Source organism: Alligator mississippiensis, chromosome 1 (assembly GCF_030867095.1).
Source record: "Alligator mississippiensis isolate rAllMis1 chromosome 1, rAllMis1, whole genome shotgun sequence".
In the NCBI taxonomy this organism is placed as follows: domain Eukaryota; kingdom Metazoa; phylum Chordata; order Crocodylia; family Alligatoridae; genus Alligator; species Alligator mississippiensis.
The window spans coordinates 196361476-196388856 of record NC_081824.1 but is presented as its reverse complement, the minus strand read 5'-3'; the positions used below and the strand labels follow the sequence as shown (position 1 = coordinate 196388856).

The window sequence follows — 27381 nt, the reverse complement described above, 5'->3', positions numbered from 1 at the left end:
TAACTTACTCTTTTGTAACCCTGGACAACTAGTTTCAGTTATATATTGGGCTAACTTCAGGATCTTACGCCTGTTCCAAGAAATGAACCATACAGTTGGTATTCTCCATGGGAATCGTATGGCAAGAAAGACATTCCACAGAGATAACTTTAGCATATAACTTAAGGCCTGAAGTTGTCCATTGAGGGTGGTGGTGGTTCAGACAAGATCAGTTACAGCTAGGGACACCTATCAAAATCACAATTATGTGATTTTCACAGAAACTGCAAATTTGGTAGGTCCCCTGTGAAAAAGCCTGATCCCAGCAAAAAAAAGTGTGGGGACCATGAAAAAGCAGGAAAATGCAGTGGGGGAGGAGGGGTGGGAGAAGAAGTGGAATTTGATTCCTTATAAACAGGTACTCACAGGATGAAAAGGATCTTTAAATGGTTAAACCCAAAAAACACATCCTTCTGTCACCAACCTGAGCTACCCTGTAGGGCCAGACCTCAATTTGGCTAGAAGCCTATTGTGTCAGAATTTCACAGAATTTCATTTTCACAATGAAAACAGAGGTCTAGATTCTGCTGTGTTGTAGCTCTTATTTGCTTCTATAGCAAAGAGCATTTCAAGGGGAGAGAGGGTGCCACAACATTGCTTCCTATGGAAGTAGATAATGGTTAGGGGTTAACTGCCACAACTGTTCTATGCTTACTGTCTCCCTCTCAACCAGCATAAAGGGACTGTTTCAGCCAGACTGTGAACAGGGAGACTGAGAGGGAGGGATATTGCCAGAGACCACTATGCTCTGGTTATTCTGTGCCAGTCTAATGGCCCATAAAGGGCTGTTGCTAGTCAAATGGTTTCTCTCAATTGTATCAGGTTAAAGCTGGATGGTGAAAAAGTAGCTAAAAGACATATTTAACTGGTCCTACTCCTTCTTTGCTCTGGGCACTCAAAACATTTATCTCACTTTGGGCAACACTGATAACAACACAGAAGGAGGGTTCATGTGTCTAAAATTATGTCCACCATACAACTAATCAGAAGAATAAAGCATTACTTTTCTAGCCTCAAGGCTTAGGGAAGCTTTCTAAAACAACAAAAAAGGTAGAATGTGCCCAGAAAAAAAAAGTATCAGATTTGTATCTTAAGTTATTTTCATCGGTCTGGGGGAAAATTTATCTCATTAGCAAACACGGTAATAATTTGCTCTGCAAAAGAGTTCCATTATTTCTGGGCCAGATGCCTTCATCAAGAGCATGAACAGCTCTGTAGGAGGTTTTTTGTTCAACTGAGACTACACACTTCCAAGCCTTTATACATTGTAGACTTCTTGCTAGGTCTAGCAAACATGCTAGAGTTCTGAGCACATTTAAAAAGAAAGAGCTGAGTTTCTGGCTTTTCAGGAATTTACCCGAGACTTTTTTTTTTTAACAGCTTCTTCAATAGTTCAATTTTTTCATAGAATGCTACCAGCTTATGAGCAGTAAAATTATTTAGTTCACTCACATTATTTGATGTTACTAGAAAACACACCTTCAGAGCCAGGATTTAATCTGAATCCACCTAAGCTAAGGATTGTCCTAAATGTAAGAGAAGCTTTTTACACTGTCCTCTGCTTTTCCATTCTTTCTTCTTTATAACATAAAATATCTATGATTTTGGAGTAGCTTTGAACCCTCCAAAACTTTTCAGGGGTTAGAAAAAGAAGGAATATTGAGGAATGTCCAAAAAAATACATGTGTTCTTAGTAGTGATAAGGTAAAATTATGCCAGCATCATCTTCTCAAATATTATGGAAATGGATAAAGACAGACAATGACCTTTTACATATTCAGACAGTCTTTATGTGTCATGTCTACAGTTATCTAAAGTATTGACCTTGGAGGTTTATCATATCTGACTAAGCAGAATTTTAAAAAGAAAGACAGATAAAAGATGGTAAGTGGAGTTTGTTTTGGTATAATGATTTTATACAATCATGACTGACTATAAAAAAATGATATCCAAGAGATCAGTTGATGTAATAAAAATGTAAAACTGAACACAAAATTTTAAATAAATTATTAAATATGCAGCATGTGCTAGAACGATCAGGTATGCCAATATCAAGAGCCATTCAGAACAAAGTTTCATTCAAACCATGTTGAAAAAAGAACAACAAAAGAATGTATTTAGAGTATGGAACTCACTGCTACAGGATGTTGTAGAAGTTTAACCAGATTCAAAAAGGGATAAGACAAATTCTTGGAGGAAAGGGACATCAGTAGCTAATGAACATGGTGTTAGGGGTACAGTGTCTGAATCGGAACTTCCTAGACCTTAAATGCTGGATGCTGCAAGTAGGAGAGGAACAAGGGCAAAATCCTGTACACTCTCCCTTTCAGCCATCCTGTGTATCACAGGATATGGTCTGACCCAGTAAATGGCAGTTTTTATCTGGTAGTGGTCTGGCTAGGGATTCTGGAAGAGAATGTGATCTCCTTCATGGAGTGAGGTGAAGATCATCTTAAGGTTTGAGGGAGGAGTAGTCCTCAATATGAGCCATGGAAGTAGGTCAGAAGTATGCAGCTGCCTCCTCATGGTACTGTGCTTTCTACTGTAAGTCATGGCAAGGATATCAAAGAGCCCTAATGATAACCTAGATCTATTATTCATTAAGTCAACCCTCTGAAACGGGATGGCTATTTGAGGAGGGTGAAGAGGCATGGTCCAGTGAAGGGGAAAAGCAGACTTCCTTCAAACGTGGTGCCAAATTAAATAATATCAATCTCTGTTTATGTGACAGCAGTGGTCTCAAGGTTAACGTCATCCTTGGAATCTGTGAACTCTTTGAGTCTATAACCACTTGTCACCTCCTAACTTGAGTTTGATGTTTCCACATCAGTGGCAGGATTGGTGCTGGTTTATGTTTTATCAGTACCATAAGCATAGTCTTTAAGACAAGGAAGTCTTTTCTTTGGAGATGCATTTCTGCATTTCCTTGCAGAATGACACTAAGCTGTGTCAGCCATCTCAGCTTCTCTACTGAAACTCATTTTCTTAGTATCTGGCTTCCACTGTCAGTGCGTTTCTCTCCTTAGTATCAAGTCTCTAGTGTCATATTACCACTCTGGAGTAAACTCAAAGACACTGGTTTCCTTGTCACATTACTGGACTTGGTACTTAATTCTTTGGTGTCTTGACGTGACCCATACTAACTGCTCCAACTAATGGAGCAAAGGTCAATCATCCACAACTTGTAGATCTGGATGGAAGAGGAGACGTGGCTTTTATGCAAACAAATAATTTCTCAAATTGGAAGAAAAAGGAAAGACCTATTTTACAGGGCATGTATATGTTTCTAAGTGTCATGCACTTCTGCCTTGTGGCAGACTCTCAGACTCTCCCATTATTTTTTGGTCAAAGCAGGTAGTTAAATGGACACACTATTTTTTCTCCCAAAAGAACAGATGACTATCTGGTTACAAGATATGAAGAATAAATGCTAAAAAAACAGCAAATTGGACACAGTTTGTGTCATAGTGTCATGAACAATAAGAAGGAACCGAGGGAGGGTCACAGCCCTTATGTCCTTATTCTGCTTTCTTTCATAATAATAAGGATGCCTAAGAGAACGTGGAGCTGTACTGGACATTACTACTCCAATCTTGCATGTATGGGATATATCTTACAGTGGGATCCTCAACTTAAAGAACAGTTAGTTTGGCAAAACTACAGTCTCATAAAAGGGAACAACAGGCACACTTAATTATAGAAGTCACTACACAGGCTGCCTATAAATTTATTAGAGAGTTTCAAGAGACCCTGACCATAATATGTTATGTACACTAGGCACTTTACCAACATAGTGATAGACAATCCTGCTAAATTATGTTGTACTTGCACATTACTTTAAAGAACATTGAAATAAACTGTCCCCTTGAGTCCGAAGTGTCACAGTCATTACAGATAATCTGAAGTAACTATATGAAAATGAAAATAAATTGAAAACATTTTTAAATTGAAAAAATATGCCGCGATACATAAATGACTCCTTGAAATACAAAGCACTAGGTTTCACCCTAAGTCATTTTTACATAAATGTTCCTCTCTCTACTTAAAGAATTATCTTAATTTATGGAATACAAGAACCTAAAGGAAAGAAAATCAGACTTCTCTAGTATTTTCTATCTTGCTTTTAAATTAGGATTTCTAGTAAACATTCTCATATAATTATGGAAGATCCTGTGACATTTAAAAACTGATGGTAACCAGGGCATTGTTTTCTTTTAAATGTATACTGATATTTGACTGCACATAAGATCAAAATAAATTCAAAGATTATACATTTGTTGTTTCCATTTAAAAAACACACATGTAGTAGTTACCTTATAATAACTGAACTTAAAGATAGTTAATTTTACTATCACTTCTTATTTAATAATGATTGTTTTTGTACTGGTTGCAAGAAAAAAAGTTGGAAATGAAAAGGGTCTTAAAATTATTCTTTTTGTTTAAAAACACATAATTTAATTTTATATAATTTAATCAAAACCTATCAGTATCCAGTTTTACTAGATAAAGATATTATCTATGGAAACAAGGTCAATATAGCTGTAAAATAAAGATATTTAATATCCAATTACACTATATATTCCATGTAAAAATATTCAGTTCTTAAAGAGGTCAAAGATTAGTATTAATATAACACATACACAAAAGATCAAACTAGTCAGTTAATGAAATATAAGTGATAAGTTTATAATTCACAGGGAATATTTTAAATTCCTTTATTTTCACAGCTTTTAGAGTGCTTGTTTTAACTGCATATCCTTGGTAAGGTAACTGTAGGTTAATTACCTTAAGTAACCTAATGTAACCAAGGCAGAAAGTTTTTTGCATATATAACTGTAGGTTACTCTGGGGCAATAAACAAACACGATAAAACTCTGATAATCTTATTATGGCAGTAATACTGGAATCAATTGGTTCATCTTTACAGGCATGCTAGCAACAGTAAATTTGGAGCTACTTCAGATTAGTTGCAGTGCATTTCTACAAAACTGCCTTTCATCTTAACAGAGGGGGCTGAAAAAACTGTGTGACCTCTTCAGCTATTATAGTCACAAACTTTCCAAGGTCTGCTATGACTATTGGTTTAAACCATGGTTATAAAAAAATGCTCAGAACCAAGTAACCTGCTCTACTTCTACACAAAGATGAGAGAAGAAATATGTGAAACACATTTCACCTGAGCAATTAATAATTCTCATGAAATAATAAACAAAGCTACAGATAATATTTTCAAAATAAGAACCTAAAAATGTATTATAGAAAAACAATCACAAGTGATATCTTCTCTTCTCCAAACAGAAAAAATACGCAATTCTTAATCTTCCTAGCTCTTATAAACCTCAAGATATGTGGGACTGCTTGCCTTAAAATATTAGAAAGGATACAGAGCTGGATTTATCTCTGTAAAGACCAACATTTGTTTTAATCTGATGGTTGTTTGGTGATCTACAGAAAATTAGCTTGGTAGTCTCAGTTCAGAAGTCGCAAGGTGGGTTTTTATATCATCACAAGTGCACTGATATACCAGCTGGCTATCGGATCGGCACCAATAAAAGGAGAAATGATGTTGTTGACTATCATTTTTTTTGGTCATTGTAGCCAATAATTACAGCCGATGCCTGAAGCACCCTAGTGAATGTAATCTGGTCCCCATGCCCCATCACTGGCCTGAGTCCACAGCTGACTACAGGTCCCAACAAGCAGTGGGAGGGGGAGGGAGCGCCGGGGAACAGTCATAGGGCACCATGCTCAGCAACAAAGGGACCATTACTGGCTCCTGCTGTTGCTGCCATGGCAATGCCATGCACACAGCAGGGGCCTGAGTGCTGAGTCTGCTCACAGAGGTGTTGGGCTGCCACAGCACTGAGGCTGCTGCAGAGATGCTGGGCTGCTCACAGACAAGTTGCCACACAAGGGACATTTCACTTTGGCAGGCACTGGACACCTTTGCAAAAGTGGCTTCTCCCTGGCGGTCATAGGAGCTTGACTGCGTGGGGCCCGCCGGCACTGAAGCAGCAGTGTGCTCTGGGGCTCCAAGCACTCCCAGCACCACTGTTCATGCAAGGGTCTGCCCCGCCTGCCTGGGATGGCAGCACAGGCTATGTGGGGAGCAGGTAGGAGCCAGGGGCGAGGGAGCAACGTGCATGGGATAAGATGGTCACTGCCTTCCTCGTCAACAGCTGGAGCAGGCAGGAGGGTGTGTGTGTGTGTGTGTGTGTGTGTGTGTGTGTGTGTGATAAATGCAAAACAAACAAATGAAAAAGGTTTATTTATGTCAGTACTTTAAAATACCTTTCACTATTACTAAATATCGGTTATTGGATCAGCATCAGCTAATATGGTTAGTTAATCCAGCCATAAACTTCTGTGAATCTTCGGCTATCAGTATCGGCCAAGAAAATCTTTATTGGTCCACCCCAAATCACAAGCATTTTGGCAGACCCAGAGGTACTGAGAAATGAATAGGAAAAATGTAATACGACCTCTTTTTTTTTATTCTGAAGTAGCTCCTAGAAATCAAGGCTTAGACTTGATGGCATTAGGGGTAGGACAATGTGGGGAAGCTTACGTTGCTAATTCCCAGTTCTGCATCTGAAGAATTTCAGTCCAAAAATCCAGTACCTTTGACAGCAGGGGTAGGCATTTATTTGTGTCTGAGGGCCACACAGAGAGTTTTGATGAGCTGTCATGGGCTGGGTCAGCACCCTCCCCACCACCTAACAACTCGCCAAAACTCCTTATAGGGCTCTGGGTGGGCAGGGAGCAGTATTTGGGAGGGGGATGAGCGGATGAGACCCTGTGTGCGTGGCGGGGGTGTGTGGAGAGGGCACCTGTGGATGTGGGGGGGAGGCACATGCAGCAGAGTTCACTCGGGCAGTGAGGCCTGCTGCTGCTCTGCATCAGGCCAAGCCCCGCCTATGGCAGCTTGCACCACTCCAGCCTACATCCACCAGCTCGGCCCCAGCTAATGCACAGATTCTGGCAGCGCTGTTCCCAGTGCGGCTGGCCGGGTCCTGCTCTGCTCCCCTTGCCTTGAGAGGGAGTTGTCCAGCTGAAGCTTCTCGCCTGCCCACAACAGCTCAGCAGGGACAAAAGCAGGAGGAAGAGCTGTCACTGGAGGCGAGAGGAGCAGAACTGCCCTGCTGACCTGTGGCAGGGCTGTTTCTGGTGTAACTGCAGCCAGCCAGAAGCTGCTCTGCTCCCCTTGGCTCCAGTGACAGCTCCTCCTCCAGCTCTTGCCCCTGCTGTGCTACTCTGGGTGGGCAGGAGGGGAGGTTGTGCGGAGAACTTCAGCCAGGAGGCTCCCACTGAGCAGCACTGGGAACAGACCCACTGGAAGCAGTGTGCACTGGTTGGGACCTGGGCCTGTGGGTGCAGGCAAGAGTACGGCATGGACTGCCCCGGAGGAAGCAGATGAAGCTCAGCCCCATGTGGGGTGCTGCAGGGGCAACTGTGGGCCAGATCTGGTCAGTTGGTGGGCTGTATTTTGCCCACCTCTGTTTTACAGGTAGGAACTTAATGGAAAAAGTATGGAAATGTAAAAAATCCAAACTCTGAAACCATTTTCTTTTGCCTGTGTTTTACAGCTCTCTCTCAGACAGACTAATAAAGATCCATAATCAAACATCCCTCACAGAAAAGGCCCAGTCAGAAATCTTTCAATTGTAAAACTAAGTGTTATCAGCTTGGTTAAATATTTAAAAATAAATAAATCAGGAGGATGCTGAGGGATCTGTCTTTAATCAAAATGTGACTGGTGATACCTTTATTAGCCACACATCTTATAGTAAACACTAGGAAGTGTAGGTAGGCAAGAATCCTGCTTTACACTCCTGTTTTCCTGGAATGTTTAAAAGGCAAGCCCATTTAAATCAGACTAAGCAGCTCAGTCTTTTTTTTTCCACACACATTGTGCAGTTTTAGTATGATTTTTTTTTGTGCTGAATCATATCCCTCCCAACAAAAAGAGATCAACAAACCCAACCATGAATCTTCCCCATTTCTCCAAAATATGGTAGAGCTGCTATCCTTATCCATATCTGGATTTGCTCTACTGATCCAGAGTTTGAGAAATTTTTATTAGAATAAAGCCTAAAGGGTGAATGCATTTTTACTGTCTAAATAAAGTGCAAGATAAAAGCCATTTAGGAAAAGACCAATGTTGCTTGTTGTTACCAGAACTGAAGAAAGAAAAAAGTCTGCCAAGCAGTAGTATTATATCTTTTATATAATCTGCTTTTCAAGGATCCTAAAACCAAAAGGATTCTAGGAATATACACTCCAACTCAGGGGGTTAACAATCTATGACCTGTGGGCTGGATCTAGCCATGAAGCCATTGGATCTGGCCTTTGGCAGTGTGGGAACTCAGTGGCAGGGACTTTGCTTGCTCCACGTTGCACCATACTGACAGCAGGTGGTTGGGCAGTGGGGAACTTTCCTGTGCCATGTCACAGCTGGGTGGAAGGGAGAAAGGCAGAGGTGGTGGTTGCACCAGCAGTTGGGTCCTAGCACCAGCTCACCTTAGACCTGAGATGGGCCATTCCTGCCTGCTGCTGGAAAAAGTTGCTTTCTACTGCTCTGCACCAGACATCCTGGTAAATCCTCATGCAACCACTTATAACAATCAACAACAAATAATATACCTGGTTCTTCTGAGTTCTCATTGCATCTATTTCATACTCAGCATACTGGGGATCCAGGGCAGGATCCTTGGAATCTTTTAGGTCACTGTTTCTCTAAAAACAAATAAAAAAAAGTGTAAGAATCGCATATCACAAAGTTTCTTTCAGTGCTCCAGCAAAATATTCAGTAATCAGTTTAAGGTCTGTGTTCACAGAAATACTACTATTCTTGCAAATGCATTAAAAATGAGCATTTGTCATCAATCACAAGAAAAAAGAAATAGATCATGTTAATTTAAGAAGCAAAGTTTGTTGCACCCTATCCTCATTGGGAAGCTAGCAGACTGCAGAGTGGACACCTATACGGTCAGGTGGGTGGCCAACTGGCTTAGGGACCGCACCCAAAGAGTGGTGGTGGATGGTTCCTTCTTGGCCTAGAGGGAGGTGGGCAGTGGGGTCCTGCAGCATTCAGTCCTCAGACCAATATTATTCAATATCTTCAACAGCAATTTGGACGAGGGCGTGGAGAGCACCCTCTCCAAGTTCGCTGATGATACCAAGTTATGGGGCAAAGTTAGTACACCGGAGGGCAGGGAGCAGATTCAGGCTAACCTGGACAGGTTGGACCAATGGGCAGAGAGAAATACGATGCAATTTAATAAAGATAAATGTAAGGTATTCCACCTGGGAATGAGGAACCCCCAGCACACCTATAGGTTGAGTGTCCTTCTCAGCAGCTCGGAGGCAGAGAGGGATCTTGGAGTCATAACTGACTCCAAGATGAACATGAGCCGGCAGTGTAATGAGGCCATCAACAAGGCCAATCGCACCTTGTCGTGCATTAGCAGGTGCATGACTAATAGAACAAAGGAGGTGATGCTCTTCCTCTATGCGGCACTGGTCAGGCTGCAGTTGGAGTACTGTGTCCAGTTTTGGGCGCCGCACTTCAAGAGGGACGCGGGGAATCTCGAGAGGGCCCAGAGGAGGGCCACTCGCATGATTAGTGGCCTTCGTGATAGACCCTGCAGGGGAGGTTGAGAGAGCTGAATCTCTTCAGCCTTCACAAGAGACGGCTGAGGGGAGATCTTGCAGCCACCTGTAAATCTATTAGGGGAGGTCAACGGGGAATAGGGGAAGCGCTGTTTACTAAGGTGCCCCAGGGAGTAACTAGGAATAACAGGTGTAAACTAGTTGAGAGTGGATTTAGGTTAGATATTAGGAAGAAATTTTTCACAGTAAGGGTGGCCAGTATCTGGAATGGGCTTCCAAGAGAGGTGGTGCTATCACCTAGCTTGGAGGTCTTCAAGAGGAGGCTAGATAGTCACCTGGCTGGGGTCATCTGAACTCGGTCCTCTTTCCTGCCAGGGGCAGGGGGTTGGACATGATGATCCATTGTGGTCTCTTCTGACTCTACAATCTATGAATAAGATCTTCATTCTTACCAAAGTTTCATTCTTAGGAGGGCTGATTACTAATCTAACTCCATGCCTCATTTCTCTGAAAGTGAAAAACTGCAAAACTTGCCTGCTTGTTGTGCATCTCCCAAAGTGCAAAAAGTGACATGACAACCTCTTCAATAACACTTTCAGTGTCCTTTGTTATATTCATCCAAACTGTCCCCATGCTTCTGCCTTGCACTATAGTACCATATGGTTTTCCCTATAGTCTGAAAATCTTGAGCACTGTCATGGTATTACTGAATTTGTTTTATCCATTAAGTTCTTTTTATGTCTCGTAATTTACATTGAGAACTAACAGAAAAAAGGTTTGGACAAAGGATCCTAAAAGTTTAAATAACTATACCTTCACCAAACATTTTGACTCTACTGAAACTCCCTGTATTTCATTCTTTAATCCTTCTCAAACAGAATAAATCTTATCAGCCTCTCCATTCCTCTTTTAATGACTGAGGATATAAACAGCCATTATCTTTGGAGCAGGATCAGTTGTGTTGGGATGCGTCCCAGACCAGATGATTGCTTCACTGGCAGACGTTGCCTGGAACTGTTGTCCTGCTGGGTCAGGCCCCTGCTGTGCTTGGATATCAATCCTGAAGAGCAATTGCCTAGGCGGTGCCCCAGATCGGGGTGCAGCAGTGAGATGCCACAGGAATCCCCTGGTTGAAGTGCAGCAGGAACCCCTGTAGGGCATTCTCACAGTGCGTGTCTGCAAGCAGGTGAACTCCCAAGCAGGTTCCCCCGCTGACAGATGCGTGCCAAGGTGTGGCAATCTAATTTCTGCAGTATGCAATAAGCAAACAGACATTCCCTGACTTAAGGGCGCCAAACTATGATTACCTTTGCCTGCAGCAACATTTTTGGGCATTTGGAGTGCTAGAATATCTGTTTGCTCACAACCTGTGCTGCCATAAAAAATTTATGAAGGCATAAGGACAACATGTTTGCACCTTCACTTATGTATGGACCTATATGCATAGTTCCAGCTTGTCTGGAGTAGGGGAAGATAACTTGAGATCTGGACTGAGTAGATTAGAGTACAAAAACTGTGGAAACTACGTAACCTTGAAATACTTGTCTGAAGTTTGGACAAGCATTTGTATTTTACTGTCTCTTTTGTTTATCCTTTTTGACTACTACTAGTTATGACAACCTCCTGTCTTCACCAATTGTCCCTTAACCTATTCACTTCCTACAAAGACCCATTCAAATGTGCATCCCTAAACAACCAGCATGTTTTTAGTGGCTTTCAATCAGTAAGTGTCTTCAGCAAATGCTGGTAGGAAACTGTCCTGTCACATGCACTTATGAAAATATCACATTTATGGTAGAAACCAAATAAACTAAAATTGTGTACATTGTTTAGCTATTTAAAAGAGTACCTTTTGAGCAAATGAGAAAATATGCTACTAGCAAAAACAAACAATAAAATGGATAGAAAAATAATAAATATGTTTAAGAATTAAAATTTTATCTGTAATATTTTTGCTAGCAGCTTCTTTCCTCAACCATAACAAATAGGTATAACCTCCCCCTTTCAATTCAGTTTCATGTCCTCTGTTGTTATATGTCTTAGTACTAAACGTTTATAAGATGTGCAAGCACTCTAGCAACAAATTATTAACTTTCAGACAACAGTCTGAAATTATGTTAACTAACTGGAAGACAACTCTAGTCTCTTTTTATGACCAGGTTACGAAACGCCTGGACACAGGAGGAGGGGTGGATGTCGTATACTTAGACTTCAGGAAGGCCTTCCATACGGTATCCCACCCCATACTGGTGAACAAGTTAAGAGGCTGTGACTTGGATGACTACAAAGTCCGGTGGGTGGTGAATTGGCTGGAGGGTCGCACCCAGAGAGTCGTGGTGGATGGGTCGGCTTCGACCTGGAAGGGTGTGGGCAGTGGGGTCCCGCAGGGCTCGGTCCTTGGACCGATACTCTTTAATGTCTTCATCAGCGACTTGGACGAGGGAGTGAAATGTACTCTGTCTAAGTCTGCAGATGACACAAAGCTATGGGGAGAAGTGGACATGCCGGAGGGCAGGGAACAGCTGCAAGCAGACCTGGACAGGTTAGACAAGTGGGCAGAAAACAACAGGATGCAGTTCAACAAGGAGAAATGCAAAGTGCTGCACCTAGGGAGGAAAAATGTCCAGCACACCTACAGCCTAGGGAATGACCTGCTGGGTGGCACGGAAGTGGAAAGGGATCTTGGAGTCCTAGCGGACTCTAAGATGAACATGAGTCGGCAGTGTGATGAAGCCATCAGAAAAGCCAATGGCACTTTATCGTGCATCAGCAGATGCATGACGAATAGGTCCAGGGAGGTGATACTTCCCCTCTATCAGGCGCTGGTCAGACCGCAGTTGGAGTACTGTGTGCAATTCTGGGCGCCACAATTCAAGAGGGATGCGGATAACCTGGAGAGGGTCCAGAGAAGGGCCACTCATATGGTTAAGGGCCTGCAGACCAAGCCCTATGACGAGAGACTAGAGAAACTGGACCTTTTCAGCCTCCGCAAGAGAAGGTTGAGAGGCGACCTTGTGGCTGCCTATAAGTTCATCATGGGGGCACAGAAGGGAATTGGTGAGTATTTATTCACCAAGGCACCCCCGGGGGTTACAAGAAATAATGGCCACAAGCTAGCAGAGAGCAGATTTAGATTGGACATTAGGAGGAACTTCTTCACAGTTCGAGTGGCCAAGGTCTGGAACGGGCTCCCAAGGGAGGTGGTGCTCTCCCCTACCCTGGGGGTCTTCAAGAGGAGGTTAGATAACCATATAGCTGGGATCATCTAGACCCAGCACTCTATCCTGCCTATGCAGGGGGTCGGACTCGATGATCTATTGAGGTCCCTTCCAACCCTAACATCTATGAATCTATGAATCTACATTTAAGTCTCCTGTTTGATAAAAATTCTGATTGTTACATACTGCATTCTAGTCATTTACCAGTACAACATGGTGGGCTGAATGAGGAGATAAACTGCTAGGACAGAGAAAATTATTGGGCAAGATTTTTCTTATTCTGCTGTACAGCATCTCTCCTCATTCAGAACAAAAATAAAGTAGGAAGCAGTGAGTTACAGAAATGGAGAAGGAGAAAAGATAAAACAGAATTATAATTATTAACATAATAGGCAGAAATAGAAATCTCTCCACATAAGGTGAGCTTTATAATTTAAGGAACTATTTGGGAACCAACCCAATAAAATCTTATTACAAAAAGATACATCCACAGAGAAATGGAAAACATTTTGCAAATTTTCTTCTATTCAGAGGAAAATTCAGATACTTTCTGATTTCCAGCTGCACCAGAGACCAGAAAGTGAACCCCATTTTCTTCCAGGAACAGTTTCCAAAATCCCAGCATGTTACTTTTATGAGGTTTTAGCATCTTCAGCAACTTTGAGGCCTTACGTCCCTGACATTTTGAATGGAATGACATGGAAAGACATATGGATGAATAAAATGGACTGACATATGGATCCATATCTGAACCTGAAACTTTTCTCCACTCTCAAACACTGTTGAAGCTAATGAATAAATCCTATTGAATTAAATTTTCTTTCAGTGCCCCGAATAAGTGTAAATGGTTCTGCAGAAAAGGCTGGAGTCAAGCCCCTGCTGTGGACCTTGAAGCCAGCAAAATCAACACGGGATGGGTCCAGGAGAAAAAGGTAGGCTCCAGGGGCATGAGACAACATGTCCCAGGGAGCCTGCACTGATTGGCCTCGAAGGTGGACCAGGCAGTTTAAAGACGATGCCAAACAGAGGATTGTCATTTGGCATTCCCTGGAGCAGGAAAAACGCAGCAGAGCTGAGAGCTGTATGGACCGGGGAAGAAGAGGACCCAGGCAGCCAAACCTTGGGACCCAGATGAGCCACAAGTGAGGATCAGACTTATCCTCCAGGAGAGATAAGTAAAAGCAGACGGCAGGGCAGTGTGGGTCACTCTGGCAACCCTAGAGATGGGTAAAGGCGGGAGACATTTCCAGGACAGCCAGTGGAGATTGGTAGAGTGGGGGAGAGGATGGACCCGATGAGACTAGCATGCGTTGGAGGGAAGTCGAGGTGAGTGAGGGCAAAGGAGGGATTTGCCCAGTAAACCCAAGGAAAAGAAAAGAAGAGTGCAGGACTGATTGGTACAGCCTAACTGAATTATGAAAATGTGCAAGAAGCAAGAGTGATTTAAGTTTGAATGAACTGGAGGCTGTGATTAAGAAATACACCATGATTTACTTTATTGGTGCAAATAAATGGCAACTGGGAAGAAGTACAAAGGGGTTAATTTATGATTAAGCATGGTCTTAAAGCCTGTACCTTAGCGTCTCCAAAGAAATTCAGTTTGTAAAGCCTGAAGTAAGGCCAAGGAAAGGCTGAAAGAATAAATAAGTTGATCTGAGGACCTGAGGACTAGTTATAGGAATTCTGAGTTCCATGAGGGAAGACACGCAAGAAGTGAAGGAAAATGAAAAGAAAGTGCTGCTCACAGATAACCTGACAACTTAATACCAGAGAGGGATTTGATCAGAGGAGAAACAAGGACCAGTGAGCAACAGACTAAACAACTTGACAGAACCCCGAGAGGGGGCTTTGCTAGGCATCCCCACTCCATAAAATAAAGATACTTAATATGCAATTACACTATATATTCCATGTAAAAATGTTAGGCATCCCCAACAGGGATTTTCCACCACCAGCCTGAGAGGAAAGGGGCAGGGTGTAGAGGAGGTGGAGCCCTGCAGAAGACTTGGGACCCTGCCAGACGGATCTTTGCCTGAAGAGCCATCAAACCTTCTTAATGGAATTAAACTATCAAGGTGTGATGGGCAAGTAAGAGGGTGGAACAAAGATTAGTGGTTTTCCAGCACAGTGCTAGGTTGAAGGCACACGTGCGCTCACAGGTCAATGAAGGATTCTCATCTGCTTGGAAATCCCCATTTTCCTGGTTGACACTTCCCATGGCACAGTTGCTACTTTGGATCAGAAATAAGGCCCTGGCATGTTGATTTGACTAAAAGATGCAAGCCATGATAGAATGATCATTCTCTCAAGCCTCATTCCTATTAAAATCTGGGCTGGTGGCACAGCAGTACAACAAAGGCTTCACTGTGAAGCTCCTGAAAAAACTGCCTAGAGCAACTCTTGAATTTGACTTAAGGCTTGCAGGGCTTCTCGGGTGCCTGTAGACATGCAGAGACACTGCTCCAATGCAATATAATTACAGCATGTCGGAACAGGCTCAATTAATCGAGTGAGGCTTGGGAGAATGATCATCATTCTCTCAGAGCCACTCTAACTAAAGTGCTCCATCCTCACCCCCACCCCTGCCCCTGGAGCATGTGCAAAGATGTCCCTTGATTGCTCTGGTAGGGTGCAGAGGGAGCTACTTCAGCAGTGCTGTCTGGAGAAACCAGAGGATTAATATGTCAGTACTCTGTTTATACCTCAGCTGAGGAGAACAAAGACTTAAATGCTAAATTCAATCATTACTTTATAAAAGCAAATAAAATTTAAAGTTGCAAAGTAAAGTAGTTTGGAGAAATTGATTTGCCAGCATTTAGCCTGAACTGAAAGGCAATGGTTTAGTCAACCATACTGAACTGTCTCTAAAATCTGCAGATTATCTATTTGTTCTGAATAAGGAGAGTAAGTGTTAGGCCTGTGCAAACCAGCTAGTATTCACTTCGGACTCAGATTTGGCTGATTCGGGGAACGGCGATTAGATTCGGTGATTTGAATCACTGTCCCAAATCAATTTGGCTGCATCTGTTTCAGAGATTTGGCTGCCACCGAATCAGTTGAATCTCCAAATTAAACAGGCCTCATCCCCGTCCGCTCTCCCCACCCTGTCAATGGCTCCCAGCCCCAGCTCCAGGCTCTTTAAAAAAAAAAAAGCCCAGCACTCACCGGCTGCTGCCAGGCAGGGGAGAGCAATCCCTGCTGTCCCCTACTGCTTGGGGGGCTCTGTCACTAGCCTCCACCCCCCACCTGCTCTCCCAGCCCCAGCGTCCTGGCTCTTTAAAAAAACAAACAAACAAAAAACCCTACTCACTGGTTGCTGCCAGGCGGGGGGCAATTCCCACTGCCCCATGCTGCATGGGGGGGGCTCTGCCATGAGCCCACATCCCCTGCCGGCTCTCCCAACCACCTCCATGGCTGCCCCACCCAGCCCCAGCATCAGATCTTAAAAATAAATAAATAAAAGCTCCACACTCACCAGCTCCTGCTAGGTGGTGGTAGGGGGGAATCCCCACTTCCCCCCACTGCCCCATGCTGTGTGGGTGGGGGGCTCTGCCACAAGCCCCCAGAAGCCCTGAGGCTGTTGCAGCAGCCAGCGAGTGCAGGACTTTTTCCTTTTTTTTTTAAAGAGCAGGGAGCTGGGGCCAGGTGGGGCAATCATTGACAGGGCAAGGAGAGCAGGCAGGGAATGGGGGCTCGTGGCAGAGGCCCCCAGGCAGCATGGAGCAGTGGGGGGCAGTGGGGATCGCCCCCCAACCTGGCAGCAGCCAGTGAGTGCAAGGGTTTTTTTTTTAAAGAACCAGGAGCTGGGGCCAGGTAGGGAAGCCATGGGGGGGGGGGTTAGGAGAGTGGGTGGGGGTCGAGGGGCACTCAGGGGGGCTGGAGGAGCAGGCAGGGGATGGGGCCTGGCAGGGTTCCCCCCATGGTTCCCTCCTCCAGCTCTCCCCCACCACTTACCAGCATAGAGTCCAGGTCCAGCTCCCTGCAGCAGCGAGCAGGGACTGCCCAAATCTGCAAAGCTCTCCAAATCTTTTCTGAATCGATTCGCACCTTTTTACTGGTCTCCCAATTCGATTTGGATTCAGAGATTTGGCTGCTAAATTGGGCCAAATCTCCTTTGAAACAAAAAAAGACCTGAAGCTTCATACAGCCCTAGTAATTGTGCTATAGAAATAAAATACATACCATAGGTGGAAATGTTTTTTCATATACTTTCTTCCACAAATCCAATGGTGTATGAGCATATAGTTTTCCAATATCACTGTCTGAGGCAGGTGGTGGTCCTAAAGATTACATCATGATACAGAATGTTATCAGCATGCTGTCCTAACAAAATGAATTGCTATAGTATGTTCTGCTTCAGTCCATCTAATTTAGTGTGGTGGAGTTCATAGATTTCATAGAGAATGAGCCTGAAGAAAATGTAAATCCTCTATTTTGAGGCTATCACATGTGATTATATAGTGCGTTTTCTTCTTTTGGACTTGAGCTACTTATCAATTTATAATCTAGAATTATTAGAACAAATACTGTATTTACTCAAATCCAAGATGAGGCTTTTACCCCCATGCAACATGGGCAGGAAAAAAACCTTGCTTTGAATTTGAATATCAGTCTGAAGTATAGTCAGGTCCAGCCCCAACTGGCCCAGGGTCAGAGCCACTGCCTGCCCTAGGCTGGTGCTAGAGCGGGTGCTGTTACCATCCCCACCCCTTGGCCAGAGCCAGAACCAGAGCCACTGCAGAGGGCAAGCATCATTGGTAGCAGGGTGGGAGGCAGGCAGCAGGAGGGCAGGTGGCTTGAAGGGGAGAAGGTGGCAGCATGGGGCAAGTGGAAGGGGAAGCAAGGGTCAGACCATCCGCCCCCCATTGTTGCTTTCCCCACTACAGCAGTGGGGAGGAAAGGGGATGAATTTAAGATGATCCTCCAATAATTATATTATATACAAGGAAAATCATAAACATATTTATAATTTTCCATGTAAATAATTTAATTATTTGAGGGGGTCAACTTAAAGTCAAAGTCGTATTGGAATCAGGTTAACATGGTAACCTATATTGTTCATCTTAACTAGTATAACAGCAGAATCTATGAATCTATGTTTAGTAATTTAAATGTTGACTTTTTCTTTTAAATTTACAAAATTGTTTGCCTCTTTGTTGTCATGCACTTCCTGAGTTAAATCACTTATGGTTAATTAGCATTTTAAATCTGGTGTGAACTTATTTCCTCTAATTTCAAAAAGCTATGAATAACAAAACTGTTGGAGAAGAAGTTCACTAACCTATTTGACTTAGAGAATCTAATCCTGCTGGGATAAACAGTGGTTTATTTTGATCCACTGATACGGATTTGCTAAGCAGATAAAAGAAAAGAAACCAAATTAATATTAGTAATCAACTGCCCATCAAATAATTACCCTATCAGACAAAGGTGAGCTTCACATTTGGTTCCAAGTACATATACACCTAAAAAAATTGTTCCTATCTATTACTATTCCCCTTAAGAACCAAAAGTCTTTAAAAATGTGAGAGGCAATGATTTTTGTGGGGGATACCTTTCATTGCTTTTATTGGACCAACTGCATGGTTGGGAAAGATTAAGAATGTGGGAAGTTTTATTTGTTCTGGGCCAAGCAGCCAAGACCTAGGAGAAAGAATCCAAAGTAGAACTCTTACGCAGATGGTATCTTTAGAGAAAATATATTTTGATGATATTTGGGGTCAAAATATAAGGTGTTTATACATGTGCTCTGGGATCGGTGGGGGGCACTTTAATTAGAGTGGCTCTGAGAGCCGCTCTAATTAAAGTGTACTGAGTGCTTAAAAATGGCGAACCAGCTTTACATAAAGTACCCCTGCTGCCATTTTTAAATGCAGGAATGCTGATACATGAGACACTGGAGGCTGCTGAAGCGTGGTATTTAACATACTCGATTAATTGGCTGCTCCGATGCAGTGTAATTACAGGCAGTCCATAATAGTCACTGTAATTACAGCACGTTGGAGCAGCCTTGCTGCTCATGTATAGGTGCCCAATGTTTTGAAAAAGCCTTTAGAAATACTCAAACTCTGTACTCAAAACTCTCAATAAATAAAATAAGATAAAAGATTGTAATTATGTTACCTTCTGTCAAAGCCAAAGGCCAAATGATTAATAAGAATACGTGCTTTCAGAAGAAGGGTATCAGGTTTGCCTGTAAACTATAAGAAATCAAGGAATAAAGTACATGTTATTCTGTTCTGTAACAGAACTTTGAACAAATTACACTTTGTGCTATGAAGATTACAGACAGAGGTCCTAGACAGTTTCTTAATTCAATTATGCTAGGATAAAATCAACTGGGAGTGATTCTATCAAAGCTAGTTAATATTTGAAATCAAAATCAGGCTCATTGGTTAATAGAAATGTGTATCAGTTGGCTATATATGTCAAGAAAGTTGAAATGAAAACCTGCATTCAAGAAAGAATAGAAGATGGAATTTTCTAAATTTATAAGGACTTACAACTTATGATTTATACATTTTAAACTAAGAGACCTTTTGTAAGAAATTAATGAATTAAGTCTTTAAACTATATTGTCTAAAATACCATGAACACTAAGAATTGAACCAAAAAACTACAAAAATGTTCACTTACGATTTAATTTAAATCATATGATAAAAGAAGCTTCACATTCAGTGGCTAAATAAGGGTTAATAATATAAGTTAATCAGAAGGCAGCCACAAAAAAATTCCCTGGAGCATTCTTTTTTCTCTTTCAGCTTGTGGATTTTGTTTTTAAATAGCAAATTTCCCATGCCAAGTCCTGTTCTTATAAAAGGAAATTAAAATTCTGTTGTTTTCTTCAGTAGGATTAGTACCTGGTCTCCACAGAGCAGTTCTGCTATCCTATATTGTTAATAAATATAGGCTTAACACACACATTAGCTTTCTTTTTACCTAAAAAATAATCCACCTGCCAGAAAAAAAGAACAAGCCTCTGAGCTCTTGTACAAAGCAGAAAATGTCTATTTTTTCTAAGTCCCCTTATGTTTCACCATGGAAGACCTGAAGTGCAGGCCTTGGCAAAAAAAGAAACTTGCTCCAGGTTAGCTTAATGTGTAATGATAAGCCATTCAAAAGGCTGACCTTCTAATACCTGTTTAAGATTTAGTTTATCTTCACTAAACTGATTAGAAAAAAAATCAAGCCATTCTAAAAATACCTAAGAGTATCCGCTCAGTGTTTCATATCTGTTTAATATTACATCTGAAGTTAAACTACTGCAATTTTGACTATGGACAAACAGGTGCCTTTTATCAGCTTTAAATGCAAGGGAAGAGGATGGGAAGAGGAGCTGCCACACAGGCAGGTGTTAGCTAAATCCTTGTAACTTTAGCCCTATATGAAACAGGGTTAGGAAACTGAGGAATTATACGGTTGGCTCACCAATGGATATAACTCACCCATCCCTTGTAAGCCCAAATAATACTGCATAAGAGGTTCACTATTTGAGGGAGCCACCATAAGCCTTGATCATTTGGCTCAAGCACATCATGTTTATATTGCTGCTTTATATTTCTATTTTAAAATGTTGTTCCATCCCCTAAAGAACTGTCCATCTCTCTCCTCCCATAACAAAACAGAATGTACAAACCACTAATGATGCTCCATAATAATGTGAAACAAATCGAAGAGTCTTGCATATTATTTTCCTCGTTTCAGAATCAAATTCCTGAAGTTCACATTTGGAAATGTGCCAAAAAGAAACAAAAAAAACAAGAACATTTTACACAGAGATTTTTTTTGCATGTACTACACTGTGCATTTCTTACAGTACAGAATGTAGCTAACATAATAATTAGATCTCAATTCAGTAACAACTTACTGGAACTTGAAAATAGGAATCTGTTTCTGGTTTTTTTTCCACTTACAGAGAGGGCACTTATCTCAGGCAATATGTTACTGTAGCCTTAAGTCTAATCACTGCCTGAATTAACCTCTAAACTGGATATGCATATTCATATTCAAAGGATCCTTAAGTGTCCTTAGACCTATGGCTTCCTGCCTTTTAAACTCTATGCACAAACCACATATAAGCATTTTAATTAATGTCTGTTCAGTATGTGTTGTATAAAGATGATAGACCTTCTTTAAAAAAATTGTGGATTTTTTGTCTAAGTGAAGCCAGGATTTTATCCTGTGCCTGTTTAGTGGTGAATAGTTTACAGAGCTGAGATAATTATGGCTCTGTTAAACAAAGCAAATCTGTAACCAAAAAGAAACTAAAGGGTTGTCAACTATATATAAATGTACAGACAGTCCATAACAAAAAGAAAACTAAAAATGGTTGTCCATGAAGTCAATCAAGCTGCCCATAAACCATAAATGGCAAGCTTGATTGAAAATCCATTATCAGAATGAGGCTGGATGTAAATGTTGATGTATAGACAGAGCACAGTACAACCATCTTGTGTCTAAGTGGATGTGCAACTCAGTACCCTGCACAGAACTCTCCATCAGGGTTTTGTGGCCCATGGGAGCCTTTATAGCTCCCTTTCCTTCCTTGCCTCCTTCCCCCTCCAGTGGTATGCTGCTGCACCTTTGTCACCTGCTTGTAATGGTTGCTCACCTTGAAGTAAGCAGGGCCGTGTGGCCCTGGGCAGTCTGAGAACCTGTGTGGGACAGGAAGGGGGGTAGTGCAGCCACAACACAGCAGTGGAGGTGGAGAAAGGCAGTGGGTGGGAGTCCATGCTGGGATGGGGAGAGCAGGGCCGGCAGGCCTGAGGCTGGGAGGGTGGGCTAAGATGGTGGCAGCACAGTGCAGGCTGTAGTCAAGGGTATCAGTGTGTGCCGTGAGTGGAGGAACCCCGGGGTGTTGTAAACCCATCACTGCAGTCAAGTAAAACTGTGAGATTATTAACAGTTTGGGTTTCGCTTAATGTTTAATGGTTAAGGTTTTCTCTAAGGACGTGTGTTTATCTTTTTTTTCTCCAGTAATAAACCTGGTTTTAGTTGAGTGTTGCTTGCAAGTGGAGAAGTTTGTTCACTTTCCAACATGCTGTTAAAATGTACTTTTACAGGTTTCTGTGTGGGGTCTTGAGCCAGATTTAGAAAGTTAGTGTTTAACCCCTAAATATGAACCTGTAGTTTGTTATTGCCAGGCGCTGGCAGAGGGGTCACATTTAAGTTACGTAAAACCAATGTCAATAAAAACATGTAATTAAAAAAGTTTGGTTGTCAGTAAAGAGTTTGAAGATTGTTAGTAAAAACAAAATTCTTGGGTTGGCAACTCTGAAAGGAATGCATGATATCTTACAAATAATAATTCACAGCTGGCAAGGCAGCAGTGTATTATGCTGCCATCTAGAGGACCCAATATGGAAAACATTGTAAAACATGCTCTGTCCCAGGTTGTCTCTCATGCAAAGGAAATGTGTATTTGTTTGAATATTTTAATAATGTCAAAAAGGAACCAACTGCACTGCTCTCTGATAGTGCTTTTCAATTAAGCTATTGATGAGCATTAGATGTGACTGCTAACTTATTGGTCCTTTCTAAATCTGATGATAAATGACTGCATGCATGAGAGAGGATTTTAGACAGATCCCAGAATATATATGTAAATATTTTATTGCTTCAGCTACCAAAACCTAGAGCCTACTCCAGGGACTATCCCTTTTCCCCATGCTGTACTCTCATCATTGCAGTCAGCAGGGACAGCTGAACTAGATTCCTTACATTACAAAGACATGGGTCAGTATAAACAGGGCACACCTGGTGGGTTTCCTTTAGAACTCTTGAACTTGCTCTCCCTCCTGAGTCTGGAACACCACAATTTTGGTAGTTTTCTATATATGCTGAAAAATCATCCATTTGTGAGGATTTTTTGTAGAGAAATGATGATTAGTATCTCATAATAATAAATATGTCTGGTTGTTTGTATTCCTGGTACTGCTGTTACTACTACATTAATGATGTAGTTTTTTGTTTGAATCTGATTAGGTATTGTTTTTATATTTTAAATATAAAAAGGGGGAAAACATGTAAATATATTACTTACATGAAAAATATCATATTTGCTTCCAATTATCACCAGAGGAATTGGAAAAGGGTCAATTAATTCATAATCCTGTGAAATAACAGTATATTTTAAACTTTATGAAACATTATATAAGAACAGTAACAGAGCTAAGAGATCAGAAAACAGGCTCAGAATAATTATTAAAAGATGTATGTTATCTCTTTCAAATCTTTAGACATACAGCTATTATAATGCAGTGTAATTACATAGGACTGTATATTCCAACACAATCCCTTGTAAAACAGCCCCCTTGAGAAGTGAAAGCCTTGCTGCCATAAACCTGTTGAGTGGGAACAACAAGTGCCAGGAGCCACTTCCACACAGGGGACATACCAAGGGAAGGAAATGTTGTAATGTGATGTCCCCTCCTACCAGAGTATAGCCACAAGGAAGAATTGGGCCCAATGAAGCTAAAAAAGCCCTCGTCTAAGATTCTGATGAAGGTAAAACACATTATGTACCATAATTTTATATTGTTTTTGACACATTTAAAAATCCGTACAATAAAAAACAACTGTAATATCAAAAAGAAACCTATGGAACAGGCATTGTATTGTTTATTTGAAGTTTGTGCAAATAATTGTTATAATCAAACTCCATATGCTTGACAAAGAGATTAAGTAGACAGCTCAAGAAGTGACTAATAGAGTACGGTGCATTATACTTGCAATTAACTAGTTTGAAATCGGGTCCAATTTAGTAGCTATTTAAAATCATCATCATATGACAGACTTTTAGTGTTTTCTGTGAAATATGAGTATTTTCTCAGCTTGTTTTCTACAGAACAGATGTTCACTTCACAATTGGCTGAAACTTTTAGCAATTACAACACAACGGATAATTAATATATCATCAGGATAACTGAACTCTACCTTCTCTATCTGAACTCTACCAGATGATAGTGGTTCCTCCACATACGAGTTAAAAAAAATTGTCAGTGGGTTAGGATGAAGCTTGAATTGCTATTTATCCTGTATTTTGTCAAAATAATGGATTTTTCTTATTAGTGTTAATAAGTTCATCTATTTCACAGGCATCATATTCACTTGAAATGTGGTGGCTGAAAATGAAGGGTAGAGAAATCATTATACTGTACTGACTCGGATCTAAGATGACCCTGAATTTAAGACAATCCCCCCATAATTAGATTCTATACATGGAAAATGTATAAATTTATCATTTTCCTTGTATCAAATCTAGTTATTGGGTGATTGTCTTTAATTCATCCCCCCAACCACTGCAAGGGGGCAGACAGTGGGGGGCTGGTGGTGTGGGGAAGTCAAGCAGCTTGCACCGTGCTTATGCCTACCCCCTGTCATCTGCCTGCCCCCCACAGCCTTGGGCTCCCCCGTTTCCCTCTGTACGCTCTTCTGCCACTTTCCCCAGCCTCTGCTTCCCTCTCTTCTCTCCCTGCTCCCCTCCAGCCTCTGCTTTTTCCCTTCTTACCACTCCCCACCAGCCTAGGCTTCTTCCTCCTCTCTCCCCTCCCCAGCCTCTGCTCCCCACTCTTACCTGTGCTCCACACCACCAGCTTCCAACCCAGTTCTAGTCTGAGGCAATGAGCATGGCCCAAGCCCGGCCCCTGTAGCAGCTGTGTAAACTGTGTGCCATGCTGCTTCTATGGGGTGAGACTAGGGTTATGCTCAGTGACTCAGGCTGCAGCACTGACAGAGGCTGCTGGTATGGAACAAAAGCGAAGGCGGAGGTAGAAGGGAAAGCACAGAAGCTGCATTGGCGGGAGGGGAAATGTGGAGGTACAGAGATGGTGGGTGGGAGGATGGCAGGCAGCAGCTACAACTATGGACTACAACTATGGCAGGGGCTAGAGCCTTTCCACAGAAGTGGCTTGCACACACACGTCCTCCTGCTCCCCATATATGATTCTAAGACTTGGGGCTTTTTTCTTCCATTAAATGATATGGGGGGGGATCTTAAAATTGAGTAAATACAGTAACTTTCTTAATTCAGGATAACACCAATAAGGTGCTTAAGGAGATTAGCACTATTATAGTCTCTGTTTCATTGACCCTAAAATGTCTTCAAATATACTTCAAACATGTCTTTAACAAGTCTCCTAACATACTTATTCTTTCCCTTATCTCTAAGGACTTCTAGTAAATATTCCCCTAGTAGAAATCTTTTATGAATCTCACCAGTTCCCCAATTTTTCACAAGCATCATCTTTAACCATATGAAGGCCTACAGAGATCCCTTGATCTGCTTTGCGCTTGTTCCTCTGTAAAAGACAAAGCTCCCCACCCACAAAGATTAGCTTCTGAGTTGAATAGAACTGATGTAAGTTTGAAAAATATCACCAATATCTTAGTAGTTAAAAAGGCTTTAAGTCCTCCTTTCTGCTTTTTCTTATCTACAGGAACTCAATACAAACCCTAATTCAGCATGCGTGATGATTATGTCCCTCTAGAAGCTGTCTCCTGCCAAAGGTAAAAAACCTGTTTTGTTCATGTTATTTCCTTTGCCCAAATGGTAAGAGTTGTATTTTTTAAAGGCTAAAGAACCCTGTATGTTATCTGTTGGACCTGTCTGTTGCCAGCTGCATTTCAATGTAGTATTTTATTTAAGAAATTACCATTTCTAAAAAAGTTGAAAAACAACACTAGCAGTTTTGGGAAGGTCCCAAGAGGCCAATAAATGTAAAGACCCAATCCTGAAGCCCTTATTCATCTGGAAGTAAACACGATTATCTCACAAATACTGGGGCTATACACAGTAAAAAGATCTACTGAGCATCGTGGGCATTTGTTTTCTTACATAATACAACACTCCTTTTAATATTTTAACTATGTTAGCATCTGATTTATTGTATTATTTTATATAAGTTACTACAGCTGAATTTAAATTCTGAATCTGTAAACTGTAGAATATTTGTTTAGGCATTAAATACACAAAGCATTTGCATAGTGCCATATACATTTTCATTTGTATTTCCATAATTTATTTTAGCTTTTTCAAAAGATTAAAGTTAGCAGTTGCATTTAAAGGCCTAGTATTAACATTTCTGAAACTTTATAATTTAATTAGTTGTCAGATTATCAAAAGGCACTGAGTTTGTGACAGACATTTGAATAAATGCAAAGTATATAGTCATGCTGAAGGCTTTATAACTATACTCATTGCTTAAATTTGTACTTTCATCTATTCTCTTCCCAGATGACTTCTGTACATTCTAGTTTTCATCTCATGTTAAAAAAAAGATTATAAAATCAATATCAAACTGCTAGTCTAAAACTCTTATTTCTTTTGATTGGTGTAACATGCCATAACAATCACATTAGATGTCTAACACAAAAAGATATAAGAAACCTTCTTTCCTTGTTTCTGCTCTTACTGAATTTTCATTAAATTGCTATAATTTTCCAGTGAACAGGTTCATCTACATCAAATGGATTTTCAGTCATGCATAAAAATCTAAAAGGGTTGTTTATGATGTTCAGAAGCATTATCTTTAACTGTATAAAGGCTTATGATAACTGGAAAAAATACCAGAAGACTTTTACCGGATGATCCTTCTGTATGTTGTTCCACATCTTCTCTCGAATTTCAGTAGCGACTTTAGGATTTGTCTTTCCCAACTTAGTTATAAGTTTGTTCAGGTGGTTTCTGGTGACCTGCAGGAGACTTTCCATGGTTGGCCAGAGTTCATTGGGTTTGGAGAGATCCAAAACAAGAACTATAGCAAATGTCCTATTAAAGAAGAAAATTCTTAAGCACCAAAGATTCAGCTGAAGAAAACAATTTCATTTTTTATATATGATCTTTTTCCTGAGAGCTATTGCTAAAAAGAACAAAGATAAAAAAGAAAAAAACAGGGACAAAACTAGGCTGTAAAGACAGGTAGTCCTTCAGGTTAGATGCGTGCTGATAAATCTTCTCCATTGTCTCTGCATCTGAATTTCAAAGCATTTAATGTATTCACTCCCCACAGCTAACTTATATATCTTCAACATTATTTCTGGATATTTTGTTTGAATACAAGTAGGATCTGTGGGGTTCCATTAACTAAGTTCTCAGTGTATCTTGCCTACCTGGAATCCCCACTTAAGTAATGGCAGAAAGGTAATGAGTAAAATTCTTCCATGATGTTACTTGTTGTATCAGTCAGTTGAGACCTCAAATGAAGAGCTAAGGATGGTGATCTGAGTGGTGGCTCAGAATCCCTGACAGAACAAGGCTCTTATTCATAACAACAGGTTGATCAGATTTAAGGTAAGCCATAAGGCAAAGAAACTATTAAAACTCCAAACATAACAGGCATGCTTGAAACACACCTCTAAAACTGAACCTCACTTATGGCAGAGGACTAACTGGATTCAAAGTCTGCTTCAGCTATGCTGCTTAGCAACCCCAGGATTTAGTAGTATATGGACTCCAGATTAAAAGCAATCAGAAAGCCTACAGAGTAAGATCACTTGTATGCAACATGCTTAG

At 41.2% G+C, this 27381-nt stretch overlaps 1 protein-coding gene across 2 annotated transcripts in view; it reads right to left on the bottom strand.

Annotated features, from left to right (window-relative positions):
- DYNC2LI1 (dynein cytoplasmic 2 light intermediate chain 1) overlaps window positions 1-27381 on the bottom strand; it is a 35727-nt gene that overhangs the window by 766 nt on the left and 7580 nt on the right. For both annotated transcript variants that reach the window (XM_019483261.1, XM_006274199.3), the window contains 7 exons: window positions 26451-26637; window positions 22912-22980; window positions 20506-20583; window positions 18993-19069; window positions 18151-18221; window positions 17052-17149; window positions 8683-8775 (listed from right to left, as the gene is read on the bottom strand). In XM_019483261.1, the coding sequence (XP_019338806.1) occupies window positions 8683-8775; window positions 17052-17149; window positions 18151-18221; window positions 18993-19069; window positions 20506-20583; window positions 22912-22980; window positions 26451-26637 (673 nt within the window). The remainder of the gene's footprint in view (window positions 1-8682; window positions 8776-17051; window positions 17150-18150; window positions 18222-18992; window positions 19070-20505; window positions 20584-22911; window positions 22981-26450; window positions 26638-27381) is intronic.